Source organism: Bufo gargarizans, chromosome 4 (assembly GCF_014858855.1).
Source record: "Bufo gargarizans isolate SCDJY-AF-19 chromosome 4, ASM1485885v1, whole genome shotgun sequence".
NCBI lineage: Eukaryota > Metazoa > Chordata > Amphibia > Anura > Bufonidae > Bufo > Bufo gargarizans.
This window is the reverse complement of record NC_058083.1, coordinates 479728087-479752747: the sequence shown is the minus strand read 5'-3', so window position 1 is coordinate 479752747 and position 24661 is coordinate 479728087. Positions and strand designations below refer to the sequence as shown.

The window sequence follows — 24661 nt, the reverse complement described above, 5'->3', positions numbered from 1 at the left end:
TGTCGCTGGAAGTCGGCACCAGAACGCAATGTATGACCCTGTGCTTGGTATATTAAGAGGGAGCAATGATCGTCTGAGCATCACAGCCCAGTTTGGTGGGGGTGCTGGGAGTTGGACCCCCACTCATCAGATATTGATGGCACTCAGTGTTATTTTTCCCAATAAAACTGCAGGCACTTTTACCAGAACCTGACGGATCCCTATGCAATCTCCCATACGGTGGATCCGTCATAGCACTGTGGCACCCGTGATGAATGAAAGCCACAACACTGATGTAAATTAAGATGTACACCGGCAGATTTTTTTTTTAAACCACTGGAAATAAAACGAGAAAGGGAGAAGGTCAAAGCTCTACGGCACACGATCCCAAAAATTCTTAAAGTGAGCCCAGCTTTCAAATTAAAAGGTGAGCAAAAAAGGTAGAAAAACCACAGTGACCTGCTGCTTTAGAAGCACAATATTGAAATTAATACGGTTTTCCCCAAACATTGATGACTTAGACACATCTGCCGGTGTACATCTTAATTTACATCAGTGCTGTGGCTTTCATTCATCACGGGTGCCACAGTGCTATGACGGATCCACCGTATGGGAGATTGCATAGGGATCCGTCAGGTTCTGGTAAAAGTGCCTGCAGTTTTATTGGGAAAAATAACACTGAGTGCCGCATTTGTTTAAAGGGTGGCAATATCTGTTGCAGGACCTGTAGCAGAAATCTGACGCTGAAATGAACTCCACTGAAAGTCAATGGGGGACAGATCCGTCAGAGAAATTGCATCAGAGAAAACTGATCCATCCCCATTGACTTGCATTGTGGGTCATGACGGATCCGTCTTGCTCCTCATCTCGGGACGGAAATCAAACCTTAGCATGCTGCTCTCCGGTATGAGAAGGGAATACATTTTGGAGCTTTCCGTTCTGTTCAGTTACATTTTGTCCCCACTGACAATGAATGGGGACAAAACTGAAGTGTTTTTTTTCCGGTATTGAGACCCTATGACGGATCTCAATTAGGGATCGACCGATTATCGGATTTACCGATATTATCGGCCGATATTCAGGATTTTGAACGCTATCGGTATCGGCATTTATTTTGCCGATATTCCGATAGCGTATGGGGAACACAGATCGCGCTGCTGACAGCGCTCTCCGTGTTCCCTCAGCAGCAGCACAGGGGAGAAGGAGCAGTGTCTCCCTCCCCCTGTGCTGCTGCTGCTGCCGCTCCAGCCAATGGGAGGACAGGTGACAAGAGGAGGGGAGGAGCTATGGCCACTGCTCCACCAATAAAGCTTAATCTCTCATTTATTCATATACAGGAGGCGGGAGCTGCAGGATCACACAGCCGGCTCCCGGCCTCTATGAGCTGTAGCTGCGATCTGCGGCAGTTAACTCCTCAGGTGCCGCGGATCGCAGCTACTGCTCATAGAGGCCAGGAGCCGGCTATGTGATTCTGCAGCCAGCTCCCGCCTCCTGTATATGAATAAATTGGAGATTAAGCTTCATTGGTGGTGCAGTGCGCCCCCCCCCAAGCCCCCCAGTATTAGACATTGGTGGCACAGTGCGCCCCCCCTCCCCCCCCCAGTAATCACCAGTGGTGGCGCATAGGGCCCCCCCACCCCAGTCGCAGTGCGCCCCCCCACAGGATCCCCTCTCCCCTGCTCCTCCGATCGGAGCCCCAGCAGTGTAATGCTGGGGCTCCGATTGGTTACCATGGCAGCCCTGGCTGCCATGATAAGCTCCATGCTGCTGTGTGCACAAAGCACAGAGCAGCAGGGACAGTGTGAGCTCCTATTCACCCTGATAGATCTCTATCAGGGTGAATAGGACAAGGGTTCTAGTCCCTAAGGGGGCTAAAAGTTAGTTAAAAAAAAAAAAAATATTAAATATAAATGAAAAAGAAAGATTTACAAAAAAAAAAATTAATTTTCAGCAGATTTGTGGGAATTTTTTTTATTTTTTTTCAAAAATGAAAATTCACAGAATATCTGTATAAATTATCGGCTATCGGCCTGAAAGTTCACAAATTATCGGTATCGGCCCTAAAAAATCTATATCGGTCGATCCCTAATCTCAATACCAGAAAACATTAACGCTAGTGTGAAAGTAGCCTTAGATGCCCCCAGGTTATTACCCGGCATGCTTGCTAATGCATTATAGGCATCTTTGGCCCTGTGAAACGTGCTGTGCTATGTGAGGCTGCACCCCTCTCATTAAGGGCTCATTTACACAAACGTAAGGGCTCAGTGTTCCTGTATTGTGGCACGGACCCATTGACTTGAATGGGTCTGCAATCCGTAAAATACAGCAAAAGATAGGACACGTCCTATCTTTTGCATTGTGGAGGAACGGAGCCCACAGAAGCGCTTCCGTGTCCTATCTGTTGCCGTATTTTGCAGATCGCGGGCCCCATTCAAGTCCATCTGGTTGAGATACATGTAGCGAACATCACAACATCCGGACTGAATCCTGACCCATTAATTTCAATGGGTCTGTGCACGTGTCATCTGCGTTCAGCACAAATCGCAGCACATTCTGTAATGGTTTTTCACGCAGCTCTGGCTCCATAGAAGTGAATGGAGCTTGTGTGTAAAACGGAAGACCTCCGGATGCAATGTGTTTTTCACTGATGGCCGCTCGGAGATATAGCTCATTCTTCAGTGAAAAACTCGTGCAATCTGAACGGAAGCACTGAACGCAGTCGCAGAATAAGCTGATTGAACCTGCCTGCAAAACCATTAGTTTTTCCCTGAACAGATCCTGACACCATCCATATCGCTCATGTGGAAGAGGCCTATAAGATCTCAATTGACTTGTGCGGTTCAAGTGTGGGGTGTTTTTTTTGGCAGTGATTCTCTTGTACGTTACAGCTATTAACAGCATCTCAAAACCACAGCAATTCGCCATAAAACACTTGCAGCCTTTCTGCTTTTTTTATATGTGCAGCGCTCCACTGCAAAGTGTGCACCCAGCCTTCACTTAGCCAAAATTCATAACCGTTGCCATGCAATAAGGTAGTATTACAGGGATTTTTATTTTATTTTAATACCGATGGTCTATCTCCAGTATAGGCCATCGATATCTGATTGATGGGGGTCTGACACCCTGCCCCCCACTCCTCTGATTCTGGACCTCCACGGCTCCGTCTATTGTGTAGTGGACAGAGCTGGTTACTGCAGTGAAGACCATTGCATAACAGGGAGATCTGGTATAAATATAGAGTTCGGACCACGCATATCAAGGCCAGTATACAAACTTGATGATATGCGCGGTCCGAACTCTATATTTATACCTGTTTAAAGCGTGATTGACCCCACAACACTTTTCGGACCTGCAGCACAGCATTTTTGCGGACCGGTGATAAATTTCTTTAACAGGGAGATCTGTATAGGTCCAATTTCTGTCAACAGGGCTATACTGAAGCGGCAAATCGGCAAAGGTGCAAGTTGTCAGACCCCCACCAGTCAGATAGTGAGGATAAACCATCTGTATCTTTCTCTGCAATAAAGCCACCGAGCGACATGGGAGCGAGAACATTAGATTTATCTAGCAGGGGCTCATCGGACATGTAAGCTGGTATTAATAGGATGGATTTGATGACAGGTTCCCTTTAAGGACTGTAGGAGGATGCCAGTGCACATTCAGGTTTCTAAAGCTAAAATCAGGTGTAGAACCTTACCCATAAGCTTCCGTTCTCTCAGGTTTGGCTTCAAAACTGCCTCAAAAATGCATGTGATTCCAACCATATGGTGAGTTTCTATCACACCTGCCATCGACTTGGGTAATTAATGGCGCTTTTAAACGTGCAGATTAATGCGGTAGGAGCAGGTTTCCCGTGCTTGCAGGTTCCCGCCCCGCTTATCACACAACAGACAGGATATCCTTGTTGTCGGCGTGTAGCCTTCTGTCAATATCCAAACAGTGTGGTTAGGTTTCCTGTCCTCCTGCAGCACCTTCCCCAGTCTTACACTGGGACTCGTGGGAAGATCCTCTTAATCCTTTTGGCACAGAAGTTTAGAGGATTAATATACCCATCTGGCACAATATATGTTCTGCAGTCGTCTTTACCAACGGAATAAAACTCAGCGTTTTCTCTTTCTGGCCGCATTCAGATGGCTGTAATGCGAGCTCGTTAAAAAGTGATAAAATAATTTTATGTATCCCAAAACGGTACCAAACTAAAGCTTGTCCTGTATGGCAGCACAAAAACAAAGTATGTTTTAAAATTGAAATTATGGTGCAAAAGAAGCAAAACGTAAGAAAACTAGCCCAGAGAACCTCACATTGAACACAGAAAGCGTTAATAAAAGTGTGACACATGGCACCGCACTGAATCCTGACCCATACATGATCTTCCTCAGCATGTTCTATATTCTGCGTTTTTCACGCAACCCTGGCCCCATAGAAGTGAATGGGGCTTCAGTGAAAAACTAATTTCATCCGGAAGCAAGTGCGGGTGCGATGCGTTTTTCACTGATGGTTGCTAGGAGATGTTGTTTGTAAACCTTCAGTTTTACGCGCGTGAAAAACGGATTGCACCCGCGCGGAAAAAACTGAACACAATCGCAGACAAAACTGACTGAACTTGCTTGAAAAATGGTGCAAATTTCACTGACCGCACCCTGAACGCATCTAGAGCCAATCCGTCACACTCGTGTGAAAGAGGCCTTATAGTGCAAACAATATTGGTGGGGTTGCACTAAAAAGTGTTAATAAAAGTTAAATAACTGAAATGCAAATTCCACAAAAGAAAAAAAACAACAACAATGTCATACAACTGGGTTGACGGAAAATAAGTGTTATATGTCTTGAAAAGTGACATTGCTACGTCCTAAAGACCAAAAATAGTGTGGTCCTGAAAGGGGTTAAAAGTAGTGATCGTGGCAGTCCTCTCTCCACTTTGTGTCGACCTCTCCCCAGGATGAAATATCCGCTTACCGGGGACAATGGATCACGCTTCTCTGCATTGCAAATGGAGATCTGATCTGCGATGAAGGCGTTATTTTGGAGTGGTAGTTGCTGAGACGTTCAAGTACATGAGCAGACGTTGGCAAATGTGACCTCTTTGCCTCGTTCACTGCTTTTATGGACGCTTTGGTGAATGAGTTGCTATGAAATCAGGGATCTGAGGCTGACCCTCTAATTTCTGCCTTGGTTTTGCAGTTTTAATGCTGTGGATCTCGCCTCAGGTTGGCCTTGTTCAGTGGGGCTAATCAGCATGGAGACCAGGATCTGCGCCAAAAGAAATAAATGGCAGTGTGAATTCCCATTAATAGCAGCGGAAGGCGGGTTCCACGCAGGGAATCCACCGTGTAAACAACTGCTTAATTAGAGCATTTTTTTTTTAAACTGCTTACAGCACTAGGTAGGGGTTCAGGGGACACATACTTTTTGTGCATTTTTTCATTATCGGGAGTAGTGTGAATATGAACCTTTTACTTTGCTAGATTCTGCTTCTGCAAGGACCCAGAAGGCTGTGCTCTCTGCATTGAGCTGCTTCACAGCCCCGCCCCTCTGCTGTGAGTGACAGCTGTAGCAACCAACCAGGAGACCTCTAAAGGGGTCACTGATGGGGGTTCGGCTGTGAAGACGCTCATTGCAGAGGGCACGTCACAGTGAGGCTCCGCCTGCTGGGCACTTGCAAGAGCAAAACCTGGCAGGATAAAACTACACACTCGCACTCCTCCTGATAATAAATCTCCACATGAGGTTCGTTTATCCTGCTCTCAAACTGCTGACAGACTCCCTTTTAAAGGGGTATTCCAGAATGTTACTATTGATGGCAAATCTCGTTTGGTGATGGGGTTGAACCTGCTTAATAAAATGATGCCTGTCTTGTGAAAATCGATTGCTTTGCTCCCAAGAAAAGACTTTTTTATTCTTTATGCAAATGAGGGAGTTGGTGCACTGAAGAATGGGGACTAGCCCCTCTGTGCACCTCAGCTTTCCATTGTTGACCACTCCCCTTGTTGCACTGAAGCCCTAATTTACATAAAGACTAAGTCATTTTTTTTTACACTCTAGGATACTGGTACCAATTTACCGGTATCTGTTTAATCAGCAGGATCAACCTTAACAGGTAGTATACATTATCTAACGGGTTGATCCTGCAAAGTGCTCTTTAAGGGTTAGGCCATACACGATGTAGACTTTTTTTTCCAAAATGATTATCTGACCACATGATTATCTTCTCCTTGCAGAGTCTGTGGCCGTCATGTCTGTTGATATGGGCTCTGAATGGATGAAAATTGCAATCGTGAAACCCGGAGTTCCTATGGAAATTGTTTTGAACAAGTAAGTCTTGCAGGTCAAAAAGTCCCTCCCTCTGATTGCAATGGATAACATGTCCTCCCTGGCATTAGTGTTTCATTTCTGTCACAGCAATGTACAATCATCAAGAGCTGCATTCACACTTCAGCTGAATTCTCCAAGCCTTCCTTGCTGACTCAGTGCATCGCCAGAGCTGGTTCTTCACAGATGTGAGACTTGTAGTCTGATGTGTTTGGTCATTATATTTTTCAGGGAGTCGAGGAGAAAAACGCCGTGTGCCGTTGCTTTGAAAGACAATGAGCGTCTCTTTGGGGACAATGCTGTAGGGATGGTAAGTTCCTTCTAGCCTTTCTGTAAGTGTCTTTTTAACCACCTTTATGGCAGGGGGAAAAAAAACGGACAAAATTAAGTAAAAAAAATAAATTACTCCTTACCCATTCCCGGCTGCTGCTGTTCTTGCGCTTACCAGGTCCCCGCACAGGAAATGTTCGAAAACACCCTCTCAGACAGTCACTGACTGAGGTCGGTCCCCGCTGTGGCCAGTGATTGGCGGAGCGGGCCTTTCCTGCTATTTCCTGTGCGTTGAGACCAGGACAGGCTTTCGGTAAACATTGGTGGATCGGTGAGATAAATAATGGTTCTTATTTTGTAACCCATTCTGTCCCTTTTCCCCCTCTGGACTAGCTCTTCAAGTTTCATCGGACCATCTGACTTCTTATTGTTATTGTCTCTCCACAGGCAGCGAAGAATCCCAAGGTGACAATGCGGTACTTTCAGGACTTGTTAGGGAAGCGGGCAGAGAACCCACAAGTTGAGAGTTTTAGAAACCGGTTCCCAGAGTACAATGTTGTGAAGGATGAAGAGCGGGGCACGGTTCTTTTGAAGCTTTCAGAGTAAGCTTTATTACTGCACGCACTGCACTCCACTATAGCTATATATTAATGAACCGTTAAGATGTAAAACATAGCATTAGGCTCCTTTCAGACGAGCGGGTGTCGCGCTGCGGACTTGCGGCGCAGCACCCGACCTGACCTTCCAGCACTGCCGGGGTCGCATAGCATTATATCGATTTTATGATGCTTTGTAACCCTTACAGTTCTGGAATGTATTGGAAAACACTGACAGTATTATGTCAGTGTTATCCAAAACAATCCAGACCTCTAAGGTTTACATAGCATCATAAATCAATATGCTATGCGACCCAGTCGGTGCTGGAACGTCCGGCTGGGTGCTGCGCAGTGTGACACCCGCTTCGCTGGGCCTTAGGGCGCATTCAAACGACCGTCCATATGATGTGATGCCCATGTTGTTGGCTCCCCCTGACTGAGCCTCAGATTCGTGTATGTGCAACCGTTCTGACAATTCTTTTTTTTTTTTTTTTTTTTTTTTTTTTTTTTTTTTTTCACTGGTGCGTATTAGTCTACGTTGTAATCGTGTCACCCCCACTGTAATAAAAATCTATACCCGACACTCCATGCACTGACTACCTGGTGAGGATGTGATAGACTTGTGATTCTACCTCCAGTCTCAGAAGGTGGAGCTTAAGGGGGCGGGAGAGCAGCAGCCTGCCAATGAGGGGACAGGAGGCGTGTCTAAGACTACCTCAGACTCCCTGCAGATAAGCTGTAGTCACAGATCACAGCTCTTCCATGATGGAGCAAAGCTAAAACCCAAAGAGAGAGATCGTCCCCTAGGAGTGCTGACCTGCATATTATTTCTTTAGCCCATGACTGGACATTTGCTTTAATCTGGTTTAATTACTGTATAGTACCATTGCCTGTATGTTCCTGCTTCTGCTGTAGGGAAACTACAACCCCCAGCAAGCCGTGACAGCTGCACAGGCTGTTAGTAGTCTCATAAGAGTAGGGTTTTATGTGTCTGTGCATAGAATTGCTTGTTCTGATCCTTCTTTTGACTGTGTGGTTCCAGAGAGCTGACTTACACCCCGGAGGAATTGCTGGCCATGATGCTGAATTACTCCAGAATTCTGGCTGAAGAATTTGCAGGTACCTATTAAATGGGTGCATTAGTAGTAGATCTATGTGGGATATTTATTATCATCTAAAACACTGGTGGCACATCGCTAGAATATGTCACCAATGTCAAATAAGCGCACCAATCTCTAGAACGGGTCACATGTCGGCGTGCTCTCCATTCACTTCTGTGGAAGCTCCCAATAATAGCTGAGTGAGCTTGTTCGTCTGATTCTGGAAATCCTATAGGATAGAAAGTGCACGTGCAGCGAAGTGTCCATTCACCTCTGTAGGTGAAAATATCTGAGCCAATGCTCAGAACTCCCATAGAAGTGAATAGAGATGGCCACACTTGTGCGGATCGCTCTTGTACACCTTGGGTGCCCCGTTCTAGAGATTGGTCCACCCATGTGACATTGGCATATCCTAGCGCTATGCTACCGATCTCTCAGATGACACGACTCCCTGGCCGTCACCATACATGTACAGTTTAAGTTGGGTGGATCTGTATGGGTGCCATAGAGATTTGGTTTTCTGCTGTTTACACAGCAGACGCCTGGAGGCAAAGTCTGTGACCGGCGATTACTCCGATCATGGACTGCGAACTCCTCAGATGCTGTTGTCAATTGCAAATACAGCATCTGTGAGGTCTTTTCCCAGGAGGGCTGTGCTCCTGGGGCCTGAATGGCTGCCCTGCGCTGAGTTCAAGGGAACCCCTTTAATCATAGGGTAAAGAAAACCTGAGGCTGAGCCTCCGATCACACTTGCAATATTTATGTCCAGTTCTGTTTCTTTTTGACTGTTACTGTAATCTTGTTAAAAAAAAAATATATATTTATTATGCACACTCACTTTCATTTATTTCTCCTCTTCAATTTTTAGAGCAAACCATTAAGGATATAGTGATTACCGTCCCAGCCTTCTTTAATCAGGCAGAACGCAGATCTGTTCTCCAAGCTGCCAAACTAGCTGGTCTGAAAGTGCTTCAGCTTATCAATGATAACACTGCTGTGGCTCTGAACTACGGCGTTTTCCGAAGAAATGATATTAACTCAACCGCGCAGGTTTGTTTGCAAGCTTTCTACTTTCACACTTTGGTATGAACAGTGTGTGGACCAGATATTTTTACAAAAAATTGCATTGATTCCCATCAAAGTAATGTTTCACCTGTTGTCTCTTAAAGGGGTTGTCTGGGCTTTTTCATATTGATGACCTGTCTTCATGATGGGTCATCAATATCAGATCGGCGGGGGTCCCACTCCTGGCACCACTGCCAGTTAGCTGTACGGGGAGACGGCACGTGCAGTGTGCATGTGCCGTCTCTTCCTGTTAGCTGCTGCTGTCCCATGACATACAGAAGCAGAGTAGGAAGAGATAAGGGATGCAGCAAAGCAGTCTGCTCAAACAGCTGATCGGCGGGGTTGTCTGACCCCCTGACGATCTGATATTGACCTATCCTGCCCGAAGAACCTCTCTAAAGTGTAAGGGCTGTATTACATTTAACAATGCGGCTGACTATTGTCAGGAGGGAATGCTTGCTCTCTAGAGGAGTAGACTGCTGCTATTACATGCAGCGATCTCCTCCACAGTATGGGGAGTAGCGATCGCTAATGCCATTGTTTCCCATGCTGACTCTTTGCTGGGAGCTGATCGTCATTAGACGGCACGATCTGCTGCCAGCAAACAATAGTTTAAAAATCTGGATTGCTCGATAGACAAGCAAATCGGGTAATGGGCAGTTGCTATTGATCGTTACTATGAACACTCATTAGCGATCTGGCAGGCTATCTGCCAGTGTAATACAGCCTTAAAGAGGACCTTTCATCAATTTAAATTTAATGAAATAACACTCCTACCTAATAGTGCGGCATCCACTGATGTTCCCCAATCGCAGCGCTCGTCTCTCGGCCAGGGAGAATAGCACTCACGGCCACAGCAAAATCTTTAGCAACGCCCCATACAAAAGTCCGTCTCAATTACATATGAGGCGGCAGAAGAATCGGGGCTATTAATGAATTCGGGGGTCGATTTGGGAGAAAAAAACAAAAGGAAACATCGGTGGATGCCGCACTATTAGGTAGAAGTGTTATTTCATTAAATTTAAATTGATGAAAGGTCCTCTTTAACTGTAACCTTCATTTTATTTTTATTTATTTTTCTGATATGTAGGGGCAGAGATGGGGGTGGTTTTTGTAATATGCTGTATTTAGGGAATTTGAGAAAAATCACTCTTAAAGAGGACCTTTCTCCAATTATGACATTGTGAACTAAGAATACAGACATGTAGAGCGGCGCCCGGGGATCTTACTGCACTTACTATTATCACTGGGCGCCGCTCCGTTCTCCCGCTATGTCCTCCGGTATCTCCGGTCACAAAGTTATGGTAGGCTGCCCTTGTTCTGCTGTAGCGCTGGCCCAGGGATAATAGTAAGTGCAGTGAGATCCCCGGGCGCCGCTCTACATGTCTGCATACTTAGTTCAGTGTCATAATTGGTGAAAGGTCCTCTTTAAGGTTGCCCACTGCCTCCCTCCTATATAGGCCTGGAAAAAATAAATATATATAATTTATAATAAATGGCAGCACCAGCCTTGGAATATATTTATTTGGAGATTGGGTGCAAGCTCCAGTGGGAATAGCGTCCCAGGATAATATCAATGAAAAACAGAGCAGTACTCCAGTAAGGTGAAAAAAAGAGCTGTTTATTCACCCAGTGGTTACGCAACGTTTCGGCTCCAACATGAAGCCTTTCTCAAAGATTTATTGATTTATTAAATGGTTTTTATAAAATGTTAAAAACAAACAATTACTGATAGATAGAGATAGATATATATATATATATATATATATATATATCAGTAATTGTTTGTTTTTAACATTTTTATTTTATAAAAACCATTTAATAATCAATAAAGTTGTCTGACATTGAGTCAGATACAGAATACATGACACTATAATCATTTGTCCGTAGACAACCCATTCAAATAGGCTAAATAATCCCAAGTATGTGTGTAATAAAAAAAAAAAATATATATATATATATATATATATATATATATATATATATATATATATATATATATATATATATATATATAAATATAAATATTTTTTTTTTTTTTTTTTTAATCTGCTATGCATAATTTAAAAACATGAACACAAGGCACTATGGGAGTCATTTATTAAGACGCTGGTCTTAATACCCCTTTAGCTGGCGATGGATGGTCCTGTTTAAATCTATGCCAGCTTCCTTGCTTGCAGGCATAGAAAATGATTAAATGAGACAGCCTGCTTGCGCGCCTCTATCTGTGACATATATACGCCAAAAAGTAGCATATATCTGTTTGTAAATGACCCCCTTTGTGTTGATCAAAATGCACAGACCCATTCACCAGGTCACAGGTGGGTTTAAGCGTGTCCCTACAGTAAATTGGCACAGCGCCTGCAGGCAGTAAGACCCAACAGCACACCTCCTGCCAGGCTAAGCCTTCTTGCACTGGGCCACACCACCCCAAAGGCCCAGCACCACAGTAACAGCAATGGCCATGCAGCACTGCACCCTGTGGACAGATCTCCAAAGCTCCCCTCTCCATGTTTTAAATTGTATATCTGTCTTTTGTGTTACAGAACATAATGTTCTATGATATGGGATCGAGGAGTACAACATGCACGATTGTGACTTATCAGACCACGAAGACTAAAGAGTCCGGCATCCAGCCACAGCTTCAAATTCGAGGTGTTGGGTAAGAAATGAGTTGTCCTGCAAATAAAATGTGCAAGAATTCAGTAACGAATTGTCATAATATAACGGAATGATATGTCACCTGCCGAATTGTGCTTTAGGCTGCACCTGTGAGTGCATTTTATTTTTTTTTAAATACAAAAGGGATTCATTTGTTTTGTCATGAATAAGGATTGGGCACAGTTTGAAACACGTTGACTGGTGTTGGAAAATGTCCTGCTGTGTGCCATTTTTGGACTTTTTATAAAAATATTTGAAATAAAAGATTTATGGGTTTATTCAAGGCCCGAGTGCTGGTCCCGCTATTTTGCCCATACACAATGTGACCCATCAGCGGGATCCAAATCGTATGGCTAAAGCCCGCTTCACATAGATCGGGTCTGCCCAGCTACTTGAAGCTGGGAGCCGGACACAACTTATTTATGTCCTGCATGTCGGTGCACAGATCCGGGGTCCGTATGCTGATGGCGCTGGACAGAATAACTGAGCATGCAGTGTATTTCTATCTGGCATCACAACTGGGGCATCGGGATGTATCACAAGAATCTCGTAGAAACCTATGGGATCCGTTCTGACTTCAGTTCCCCTCTGCCATTTACTGCTTTATTTCTGATTAGTGTCTTCTAGCTATAAAAGTTAAAGGGGTTCTCCCACAAATTACATTTATCACCTATCCACCCGAGAGATGAATGTCTGATCCTTGGGGGCTCCACCAAGGGTCCCAAGCCCTCTATTCTTTCTCAATGCAGTTGTTTGGTTAAAGCTGTGGTCATGTCACTCTATCCATTCATTTATTTTTTATTTTTATGGGACTATCTGGAACAGCCGACCACTATACTTACAGGTGAAACTCCAAATTTGAATATTGTGCAAAGTTCATTTATTTCAGTAATGCAACTTGAAAGGTGAAACTAACATATGAGATGTTGCATTTAATTTGGATGATTATGGCTTACAGCTTGTGAAAACCCCAATCACAATCTCAGGTCCCCTTTGCTCAGGGGTTATGGATTCATTAGCTGACTAGAGTGTGACACTAGCATTACTGAAATAAATGGACTTTTGCACGATATTCAAATTTTTGGAGTTTCACCTGTAGATGTCTGTCAGCCCCGTAGATATTGAGTTTTTCCTCACTGCAGTCGAGAGGAGGCATGAGGGCCTCAGGATCTCCATACATGTGATTGGTAAGGGCCCTTAGAGTTCAGATATTTATCACCTCTCCTGTACATAAGTGATAGATGTTTGTGGAAAAATCCATTTAAAGGAGTCTTTTAGGATTCGATGCCTGTCTTCTTCCAGAAACTGCACCACACCTGCCCATGATTGTGTCCAGTATTATGGCTTGGCACCATCAAGTTGGGCCGAGCTGCAATATCGCATCCATCCTGTGGACAAGTGTGGTGCTGTTTTTGGAAAAAGTTAAATTTTTTTCTAATCCTGGAGAGCTCAAGGAATACAAATGTGCCTAAGGTGCAAATCTCACATCTATTATTTTTTATTTTTCCTTGCTTACATTATTTTTCGTATCCAATCCAGATTTGACCGATCTCTTGGTGGCTTGGAGGTAGACCTGAGGCTTCGGGACCGCTTGGCCAAGCTTTTCAACGAACAAAAGAAGTCCAGGAAGGACATTCGAGAGAACCCCAGGGCCATGGCTAAACTCCTCAAGGAGGCAAATCGTGTTAAGACCATCCTGAGTGCCAACAATGATCACATGGCACAGGTACAATACTCGTGTAATACAGAAACCCTAATAACTGGGAGGACACAATCCTTTATTGTATTCACACATCCAATGTTTTCTTTGTATACAGATTGAGGGGCTTATGGATGACATCGACTTTAAATCCAAAGTAACTCGTCAAGATTTAGAGGAGCTGTGTGGCGATCTCTTTGAAAGGGTTTCTTCTCCCGTGCAGAAAGCTTTGAGTAGTGCCGAGATGAAAATGGTGAGAACAGTACATGGGCAGCATACTTAAAAGGGGTTGTCCCGTTTCCTATATTGATGACCTATCTTCAGCATAGGTCACCAATATCAGATTGACGTCGATGCGCTGTTTAACAAGAACGCACAGCTTGTGTGAGCGTTGCCTTCTCTTCCCCGTTTGCCTGCCTGCCGCCGACATTGTAGCAGTGAGCAGGTATAACTGCAGCTCCTCCATCCCCATTCACTTCAGTAGGAAGGAGCAAACTGAATGTAACTGCTCCTTCCCATTGAAGTGAATGAGGTCGGAGGATGTGATGGCAAGCAGGTAGACCGTGAAGACAAGGCTGCATTCTCTTCAAACAGCTGATTGGCTGGGGGTAAATATATTATTTTTTTGGTAATAGGATGAAATTGATCAGGTCATCATAGTGGGAGGCAGCACTCGTATCCCCAAAGTTCAAGAGCTACTGCTTAAAGCTGTGGGCAAGTGAGTATGATGCAAGCCAAAATTTCCTTTTCTGAGAGGTTGTCTCGCAAAGTTGACCCCTTTTTTGTAATGAAGCCTGTTCTTTTAATAGCTGTGGGTTATCATGATGACTGAGTGATCAGATGTTATCGTTGGGATGTGGCCCTATTTTTATGTAGGGATATAGGGAAAGTCTTTGTGCACTTTCACACGACTGTATTTTTCTGTCCGCATCCATTTCACAATTTTGTGGATCTGATGTGGACCCTTTCATTTCAATGGGGCTGCATAAGATGTAGATTACATCCTTACTTCTGTTCCGTGGCCCCGCAAAAAAGATAGAACATGTCTTATTCTTGTCTGTATTTGCGGACAAGAATAGGAATTTCTGTCATGGAGAAGGACGCTCCATTCCACAAAATGCGGGATGCACACGGCCGGTATCTGTGCTTTGCACAAAAAACTGATGCAGCCTTTAGGCTGAGTTAGCATACATCAGTTGTGTCCCAGCAGTGGTTTTATGCCTGAGCTTAACACAACTGATAACATTTTTGTGCACCAGTCCCAAAACTTAGAGCTGGACAGAAACATATGCTGCATTTTTCTATCCGGGGTCACAATGCTCTTGATGAGAGAAATGATCCCATAGAAAACCATGGGATCAGTTCTTTAGTTTCTCTAGCGCTTCACTACCACGCCTTGGGGAAAAGCAGTTGATGGCAGGATATAGGGCAACTCTGCCTAAGTAGGACAACCTCCAGAAGTTCTGAAACCATGCTATTTATTTAACCTTATGTAACTGATGTAATTAGTCTTTGTAATTCCCAATTTTGTCACAGAGAGGAGCTTGGAAAGAACATAAATGCAGATGAAGCTGCCTCAATGGGGGCCGTTTACCAGGCGGCTGCTCTGAGTAAAGCATTTAAAGTGAAGCCATTTGTGGTCCGAGACGCTGCAGTTTTTCCAATACAGGTAAGATTTCCAACCTGGCATGTTGCGAGTAGTCATGTATAATTGGAGAGGGAATAATGTTTGGTTAAAATTATATCTTGTACCTTTCAGGTGGAGTTTACCCGAGAAGTGGAGGAAGAAAACGTAAAAAGCTTGAAGCACAATAAGAGAATTCTCTTCCAGAGGCTGGCACCGTACCCGCAGCGCAAAGTGATCACCTTCAATCGATACAATGATGACTTTGAATTCAACATTAATTATGGAGACCTGAGCTTCCTGGACGCTGAGGATCTGAAGTCAGTAATCTCAGTCTTCAGAGTGTTAACTAGTTCTGTAGAAAGGTCTTGTGTGGCCACAATAAACATGTCACTTTTGTCACTTCAGGATTTTTGGATCACTGAACCTCACTACTGTTAAACTCCGTGGAGTCGGGGAGAGTTTTCAGAAGAACGTAGACTATGAGTCAAAAGGTATCAAGGCGCACTTCAACATGGATGAAAGTGGAATACTCAGTCTTGACAGGGTAAGATGTCATAATGGAAAAGAAGTCACAGAAAACTGATAATAATGCACTAACACAATAGATGCAAGCATTATATATGGACTAAGCCCTCACTGATATGATAAAATCTGAGTCTCTCAGCCAATATATTGTGATTAAAACACATCTGTGCCCGTCTACCTGCGCTAGGGTAATCTGTCAGGAAGGTCCTACTCTAAACCTACCTATGCCATTGGGCATCTACATTCAGGAGAGCAGACCCTGCACATAGTGTGCTGTTCCTAGTAACCTCTGTGTGCATCCTGCTAATGACGAGGAGGCGCCCACACAGCTATATGTACCACCTAATCATGGTCGTCTGTGGGATAGGCAGGTTAAAGTGCACAAGAATGCTGCTCCGACAGTGTGAGTCTAGGTATAATTATAATCCTACTTTCAGCAAAAATAATCCCATGCTTGATTAACTGCGTTGATTATCAGTGGCTTTTGAAGTCCATGGTGCTTCATACTTGTGGTTTATGATCTGGCACTTTGGCAGTTCCATGGTTGCCAGATGATCACGCTTTCCATTTTATGAGCGTGTTTCTGTACTTGTAGTAACTCATATATACTAGACCAAGGCACCTACTGGCCAGGCTAGGTATATATTTTCTGGTTAAGTAATTTTTTTAATGTCCCATTTCCTTTAGGTGGAAGCTGTTTTCGAGACCGTAGTAGAGGAGAAGCCAGAGCAGGAATCCACATTGACAAGTAAGAAGCTTTGCCTGCATAGACTAGATCATATGCATGATGAATGAATGGGTTCTACTGGTTCGGAATTCGTCCCAAATTTCACCAAAAATTATCTTTATCTCTGTTTGTCTCTATCCTGAAAAAATAAAAGTTCTAGACCAGAGTGTTATCTACCAATTTCAGGGCATATTTGATTTGGGTAGAAGTGATTTGTTCCAGAATCAAACTTTTTAACAAATTTTGTGAATAGGACCCAAAACAAAATTCGAGAATGTGCTCATCTCCACATCAGACCCATTTCCTTGTAGATGGCTTGTGATACACTGCATCCTAGTGTTTGTTTTTTTTTTTGGTTTTTTTTTTTTAAATACTCCTCACTTGCAATATATGAGAATATAATGAAACAAGAGGAGCAGATTAAAATGGTTAAGTGTATGTGGTCAAGGGATTGGCTAAAGCTCATTTTAAGGAGTTGTTTCTACTGGAGCATATATTTCTGTCATAAAGTTTTTTGTTTTTTTTTTACTTATTTTACTGTACTGTAATGTTAAATATTACCTTGCTTTCTGCAGAGCTGGGAAATACTATATCAAGTTTATTTGGAGGAGGCAGTTCCACCGCAGAGAGTAAGGAAAATGCCACAGATAGTGTCCAGGTAAGACTTTATCACCCAAACATGTCCATATCTAGCGATTGGACATCTTCCAAAAATGATGAATATACAGTATTTATTCTATTTCATGCTGTATTGAGATTAGGAGTAGGACTTTATGTAGGCTAGACAAGTCCTTTCACATCAAATCTAAGTAAAAAAACACACTTGCAGTTTTTGAACTAAAATCAAACATGAATTCGGCAGGGAAGAGAAGTATACGTCCTTGCTTTATATTTCCCTTTGCCTTCAAATGCTTTCGCTGAAAAACTGCATCATGCGATTCCAGCCTAAAGGGCCTTCTCCAAACTATGACTACAGACTTAGAAATACACAGTACTCTACTATGTCCTTCTGTGCTGCAGTCCATTGCTGGGACTGAGGCCAAAATAATGAAGTACAAACTCGGACAATAATTGCGTCTGTATCTACATTTTTTGAAAAGAAGTATTGGGACACCTACACCTTCAAGAGCTTGTATGACATCCCCTTCTAAATCCAAAGGCATTAATGTGGAGCTGTGCCCGCTCCTCCTTGCTCGCAAATCTCAATTCTAGTTCATCCCAAAAGTGTTGATTGGGGTTGTGATTGGGACTGTGTGGCCAGTCATCACAAACTCGCCCAATCATACCTTTTGTGGAACTTGCTTTGTGCAGTGGTTCTAAGTCATGCTGGAACACAGAGGGCCTTCGCAACCCTGGCAGCATGTGATTGTCCAGAATATCTTGGTATGCTGAAGAATTAAAATGTCCCTTCGCTGCAACCAAGGCGAACCCCTGAAAAACGGCTCCACCAGACTTTACACTTGGCACAATGCAGTCAGGCAGGTAACGTTCTTCTGGGTTTTTTTCAAACCCAGATTCATCCATCAGACTGCCAGATTAATCATACCACAGAACATGTTTCCACTGCTCCAGTATCCTGTGGCGGCGTTCACACAACTCCTTCGAACACTTTGCATTGTGCTTGGTGATGTAAGGCTTGCATGCAGCCGCTCGGCCATGGAAACCAATGTCATGAAGCTCCTGGCACAGTTTTTGTGCTGATCTTAATGCCAGAGGAGGTCTGGGCTTCCTAATTATGGAGTCAGTAGAACGTTGGTGACTCAGCACTCGGATACCCTGCTCCGTAACTTTGTGGTCTCCACTTTGTGGCTGAGTTGCTGTGGTTCCTAAACACTTCCACTTTACAGTAATACCACTAACAGGTGATGGAAGGGAGGGAAGACCTTTCATGAACTGACTTGTGGCAGTGGTGACTAGTGTTGAGCGAACTTCTGTTTTTAAGTTCGGCGTCTAAAGTTCGGCTTCCGGTTAGCGGAGAATCCCGATATGGATTCCGAATTCCGTTGTGGTCCGTGGTAGCGGAATCAAAATTCGGCCATTATTGATTCCGCTACCACGGACCACAACGGTATTCGGAATCCATGTCGGGATTCTCCGGAAGCCGAACTTTAGACGCCGAACTTAAAACAGAAGTTCGCTCAACACTAGTGGTGACTTATTTCAGGGCCATGCTGGAATGCAGCAATCGCTTTAGAACGAGCCATTCTTTTACAAGTGTCTGTAAAGGTGACTGCATGGCTAGGGGCTGGACTTTATGCACCTGTGGCAATAGGACTTACTGAAACACATGAATTCAATGATTAGGAAGTGTGAATTATTTTGTCCTTAAAATGTAATTATTTTTCTATATTCTTTACAGGAAGAAGAGGAGGTGCCTACTGAGGCCACAAAAGAGGATGATCAGGAATCCACAACACCAGCTAGTGAGCAAGCTAATTCAGACACTAAAGCAGAGGACAAAAAAATGGAAGAGAAAAAGGAGGGTGAAAAAGTAGAGAACAAGGTAACTTGCAAAAATGTGCCTATAGAGGCATTTCCAAAGCGGATAGTTCTGGTATATCCACAGGATATGCCATAAGCGTCTGATAGGTTCTTGTCCAGCCTCCGGACAGGCACCTGTTCCTCCAAATCACCTGGTTTACTGAGTTTACAAAATCTGGATCAACTGCTGGATTATTTAAATGTATGCTGTTTCTGCAGGACTCCAAGGAAAAAGAAGAAACTACAAAAGAAGCTGAGTCTACAAAGTCACCGGAAGAAGAGCCCCAAAAACCACCACCTCCTCCTAAGAAGCAGAAACTTGTTGATGAAATAGGAGCAGAGCAGACCGTTAATGATATACAAGATCTTGCAGAGGAAGAGGTGAAGAGATCTGTTAAGAAGTGAGTATATGTGAAGGGCATCTGTCGTATGTGAAAGTGGCTCATTTGCAGTTTTCTCTTATCCCCATGCTTGAATTCTACTTCCTGGTTTGTCATGTCTACCGTCCCATCGTGCTTTAGGGCAGTGAGATGTGAACTGACATCAGCAAATCGTGTGACACTAATCGCGCTACTTGTTACGCTCTTCCTACGTCCCACGTTACAAGGCTCCAATGCAGGTCATAGCAAAGCGCAACTAAATATGAAAACAGATTTGCTACAGGGCGCAGTGGTTGGCTAATATCTTAAGAATAAGGCAGTCTTGGTACGTGGTGGTATTTTGGGGAATTAAACCATTTTTAACAAAGGGGCTTCATTAAAAGAAAACCAATATAGCTCAAATTTGTGTCTCCATGGTAACAGACTATAGGCAGAATATATGTAGTCGGACACTGCAGTAATATTCTTTCCTCTGCCCCCTACCTTTTGCTGACCTAGCAGGTGTATGCTGGCAAAATGGGGGCAGGTGAAAGGGAAAGTGACTGCAGCCTTAGGCCTCATGCACACGGCCGTGTTCCGTGGCCGAGAGCGGACCGTGGAAACCCGGCAGGGATTCCTCCTGACAGCATGAGCGCATGGCGTCATTGGCTGCTATGGTCCGCTCTCGGCCGCGGAACACGGCCGTGTGCATGAGGCCTTACTGACACACTGCTTTGTGTAGAAGCTGTAGACACAAAATAATTGGGCGTTTTAATCCAAACCTATTGCAAAGTGTTTTCATTTTAGATGTGTTGGGCAATTACTGTGATTGTGGAATAGCTATGTGATCTGTTAAAGGGGGATCTAAGGATGGATCACTTGTTTGAAATGTTGGGTTACTGCCAAGGCGGTGTGTTTTTGTCTGGGTAAACAGTAGGAGCCATCATCATGATTTTAGTAGTTTAAATACAGTAAAACGTCTGACACAATCGCTTAAAATGGCAGTAAACATGGGTCCTTGTGAAGAGAAGGGCCAGTAAAATATCGGCACAGCAAAATCCAGTCTGGGAAGGGGGGGGAGGGAGGTCTCCTCAAAGATCTGATCTATTGGAAAGGTTTCACTATATCTGATCCTATTAAATGTTGACCCAGATTTGTCCCCAAGTATATTGGCAATAAGTCTTGACTACACATTATCCATGGCCTTGGGATGCATTGGAATGGACAAGTACTTTTTATTTCTCTTGTGTTTTATTTTATTTTTTTTGCCCCCCGACTTAATGTTAATAATCTTTCACCTTGCCTTTAGGCTGCAGGAGCTCACTGAGCGAGATCTGGAGAAACATGAGAGAGAAAAAGCTGCAAATAGCTTAGAAGCTTTTATATTTGAGACCCAGGTATTGATTAATAATTGTTTTGTGAGTGGCAGATTTCATACTAGCCATATATGTATGGTTGTTACTGGTCTTTCCATGACACCGTGTCCACTTTTTGCCTTAGGACAAACTAGAACAAAATGAGTTCCGGAAAGTGTCTACAAAAGATCAGAGAGAGGAGATCTTGCTCAAGCTTAGCCAAGCCTCAACCTGGTTAGAAGATGAGGGATATACAGCAGCCACTAAGGTACCTCATCACAAATGGAGAGAACAGTTTCTTCTGGTTAAAGAGTAACAGTCATCTCACTATAAATCAATAGTACAAGGGAACCTTTGTAATATATCTTTTTACAGCAAAATCTATGTGACAAAAACCAAATCAGTTTAACTTGCCTTTCAGTGCGACCTTTGTTCCGGTCTCATAGCTCATGTAGCTCATATGAGGGGACTTTTAGGTCTCTCTGGCAGTCACATGCAGGCTCACGATTCTCCAACATCCCCCAGTTGTGAGAAGCTTGCTCCCCTTGTGCCACTTTCCTCCAAGCAGATCTTGTATTTTAAAGGGAACCTGTCACCGGGATTTTGGGTATAGAACTGAGGGCATGGGTTGCTAGATGGCCGCTAGCACATCTACAATGCCCAGTCCCCATAGCTCTGTGTGCTTTTATTGTGTAAAAAACCCGATTTGATACATATGCAAATTAACCTGAGATGAGTCCTGTACATGAGATGAGTCAGGGACAGGACTCATCTCAGGTTAATTTGCATATGTATCAAATCGTTTTAGTTTTTTTACACAATATAAGCACACCGAGCTATGGGGACTGGGTATTGCGGATGTGCTAGTGGCCATCTAGCAACCCATGTCCTCAGCTCTATACACAAAATCCCGGTGACAGGTTCCCTTTAAGCATCCGTTACGCACATTTGACAGACATTTTCGCCATTTCCATACCATCTGAGATCCTTGGTTTTAGATAGGGATCGACCGATTATCGGTTTTACCGACATTATCGGCCGATATTGAGGATTTTGACTGTTATCGGTATCGGCATTTATTTTGCCGATATTCCGATAGCGTATGGGGAACACAGATCGCGCTGCTGTCAGCGCTCTCCGTGTTCCCTCAGCAGCACAGGGGAGAAGGAAGCAGTGTCTCCTCCCCCCTGTGCTGCCGCTGCAGCCAATGGGAGGACAGGGGACAAGAGAAGGGGAGGGGCTGTGGCCACTGCGCCACCAATGAAGAGAAATCTCTCATTCAAATTGAACAGGAGGCGGGAGCTGCAGGATCACATAGCCGGCTTCCGGCCTCTATGAGCTGTAGCTGCGATCCTCGGTTAACCCCTCAGGTGCCGCGGATCGTAGCTACCGCTCATAGGAGGTCGGGAGCCGGCTATGTCATTCTGCAGCTCCTGCCTCCTGTATATGAATAAATGAGAGATTTAACTTCATTGGTGCAGTGCGCCCCCCCCAAGCCCCCCAGTATTAATCATTGGTGGCGCAGTGCGCCCCCCACATTAAAAACATTGGTGGCGCAGTGCGCCCCCCCTCCAGTATTAATCATTGGTGGCAGAGGCCACAGGATCCCCTCTCCCCTCCTCCTCCGATCGGAGCCCCAGCAGTGTAATCCTGGGGCTCTGATCGGTTACCATGGCAGCCAGGATGCTATTGAAGCCCTGGCTGTCATAGTAAGCTCCATGCTGCTGTGTGCACAGAGCAGCAGGGACAGTGTGAGCTCCTATTCACCCTGATAGAGATCTATTAGGGTGAATAGGACAAGGGTTCTAGTCCCTAAGGGGGCTAAAAGTTAGAAAAAACAAGCAAAACAAAAAGTTAAAAAAAATAAATAACCAAAATATAAAGTAGAAATTAATTAATTTATTTTTTTACAAAAACAAAACTACACATTAACAATAAACATTAATTTTCAGCAGATTTGTGTAGGAATTTTTTTTATTTTTTTTAAATGAAAATTCCCAGAATATCGGTATAAATTATCGGCTATCGGCCTGAAAGTTCAAAGTATCGGTATCGGCCCTAAAAAATCAATATCGGTCGATCCCTAGTTTTAGACAAAAAAAGTACTGCATGCAAGAGTCCTTTTTCCCTTTTAAAATAATGGATCTCAGACAAACACTGCATAACTGATTCTTAAAATACAGGATCTGTTTTTCCTTTATTTTTCAGTTCTTTTGATGCATAAAAAGAAGGGACTAGTACACGGTGATATGAACATTGCCTTATGTTTGATTGCTTGTGCAGTGTTGTTCAGTCTCTGGATTTTGCCTGAAAAGAGAGAAACTTATGGAGTTGTTTTGAATGTGTGTGTATGTGTATATATGTATATATGTGTGTATATATGTGTGTGTATATATATATATATATATATATATATATATAATATCTCTCCATCCCCTTGGCGACATGCAACATACTAGTACATCACAGCGGGAACTGACTTCCTGCAAGCTGACTCACTAGTATGTCATGATGATTGGGCAGGCACATGAGCTGTGCACCCTTTGCCTCTCCATCAATCCCCACACTGCAGTGACAGGGGGCCAATGGCTGTCATGGTAACCGGCCTGGCTGTGTCTCACAGGCACACGGTCAGTGTGAAACTGACAGTTTAAGGCTCCATTCAGACGTCCACACTTTGTGTCCAGATCTGTTCCGCAATTGTGCAGAACGGGTGTGGACTCATTCATTTTCAATGGGGACTGAAAAGATGCGGACAGCACACAGTGTGCTGTCCGCATCTGCGGCCCCCGAACTTCTGGTCCGCGGCTCTGCTGTAGACAAGAATAGGCATTTAATTTGGAGTGCCGTCCCGGCAATTTGCAGATCCGCAAAACACTGCGGACGTGTGATTGGACCCTTAATGTCGTACAGTAATACAACATGTATAGTACCACACTGAAATGGGGATCAGACCCTGAAATGTTGAAGTCCTTGTATGGGACACAAAATTAAGTGAAAAAAATAATAAGGTGTTTTTACTATAATTTATTTATATTTTTTATAAAAGTGCCCCTTTCACTTCATCAAGCTATTTTTATTTATTTTTTTATAAAAAAAAAGTTTTGATGAAAAAATTACCTAACCCCTCAGGTGATGCCAAAAACTGGAGACACAAGAACATGATTTTTATTTTACAAAAATGCTTTGTCTTGGGTAAAACTGAATTGGGTATCGCTACCAAAGTAACGACCAGCTCCTATAAAAAATATCATATGACCTACCCCCTCAAGTGGATGCCATAAAAAAAAAAAAAAATGCCAAAACAGCAATTTCTTGGTCACCTTGTCCCAAAAAAGTATAATATTGAACAATCAAAAAATCATATGTACCAGATAATAGTACCAGTAAAAAATGGATTTTTTGTACTCGCCGTAAAATCCTTTTCTCGTAGTAGGCATTGGGGGACACAGCACCATGGGTATATGCCCAGCTGACACTAGAAACATAAAAGTGTTGGCTCCACCCAGGTGGGCTATACCCCTCTGCCAGAGCCAAAAGAACTGTCAGTACAAAAGCAGTAGGAGCGCCACACCTGAACAAAAAATAAAATTAAACGCTAACAAGTCTCAAACTGGAGAGACCTGACAACCACAACCAAACGCCGGGACCACCAACAAGAAAAGCACAGAAAGGGTGGGATCTGTGTCCCCCAATGCCTACTACAAGAAAAGGATTTTACGGTGGATGGCATTGGGGGACACAGCACCATGGGACGTCCCAAAGCAGTCCCTGAGGGAGGGAAGAACGCCATATTGCCAATCTAAATCACAGTCGCCTGTAGAACCTTACGCCCCAGGCTGGCGTCAGCAGAGGCCAAGGAATGAATATGGTAAAACTTGGAAAAAGTGTGAACTGACGACCAGGTG

General features: G+C 43.8%; 1 protein-coding gene across 4 annotated transcripts in view; it reads left to right on the top strand.

Moving 5' to 3' along the window:
- Positions 1-24661, top strand: part of HYOU1 (hypoxia up-regulated 1) — a 47839-nt gene that overhangs the window by 7079 nt on the left and 16099 nt on the right. For all 4 annotated transcript variants that reach the window (XM_044291467.1, XM_044291468.1, XM_044291466.1 and 1 more), the window contains exons 3-20: positions 6198-6291; positions 6520-6598; positions 7006-7160; positions 8197-8273; positions 9123-9304; positions 11866-11981; positions 13520-13706; positions 13798-13932; positions 14315-14397; positions 15216-15348; positions 15439-15623; positions 15712-15850; positions 16519-16579; positions 17134-17216; positions 18918-19061; positions 19259-19440; positions 20708-20795; positions 20899-21021. In XM_044291467.1, coding sequence (XP_044147402.1) covers positions 6198-6291; positions 6520-6598; positions 7006-7160; positions 8197-8273; positions 9123-9304; positions 11866-11981; positions 13520-13706; positions 13798-13932; positions 14315-14397; positions 15216-15348; positions 15439-15623; positions 15712-15850; positions 16519-16579; positions 17134-17216; positions 18918-19061; positions 19259-19440; positions 20708-20795; positions 20899-21021 — 2246 coding nt within the window. The remainder of the gene's footprint in view (positions 1-6197; positions 6292-6519; positions 6599-7005; positions 7161-8196; positions 8274-9122; positions 9305-11865; positions 11982-13519; positions 13707-13797; positions 13933-14314; positions 14398-15215; positions 15349-15438; positions 15624-15711; positions 15851-16518; positions 16580-17133; positions 17217-18917; positions 19062-19258; positions 19441-20707; positions 20796-20898; positions 21022-24661) is intronic.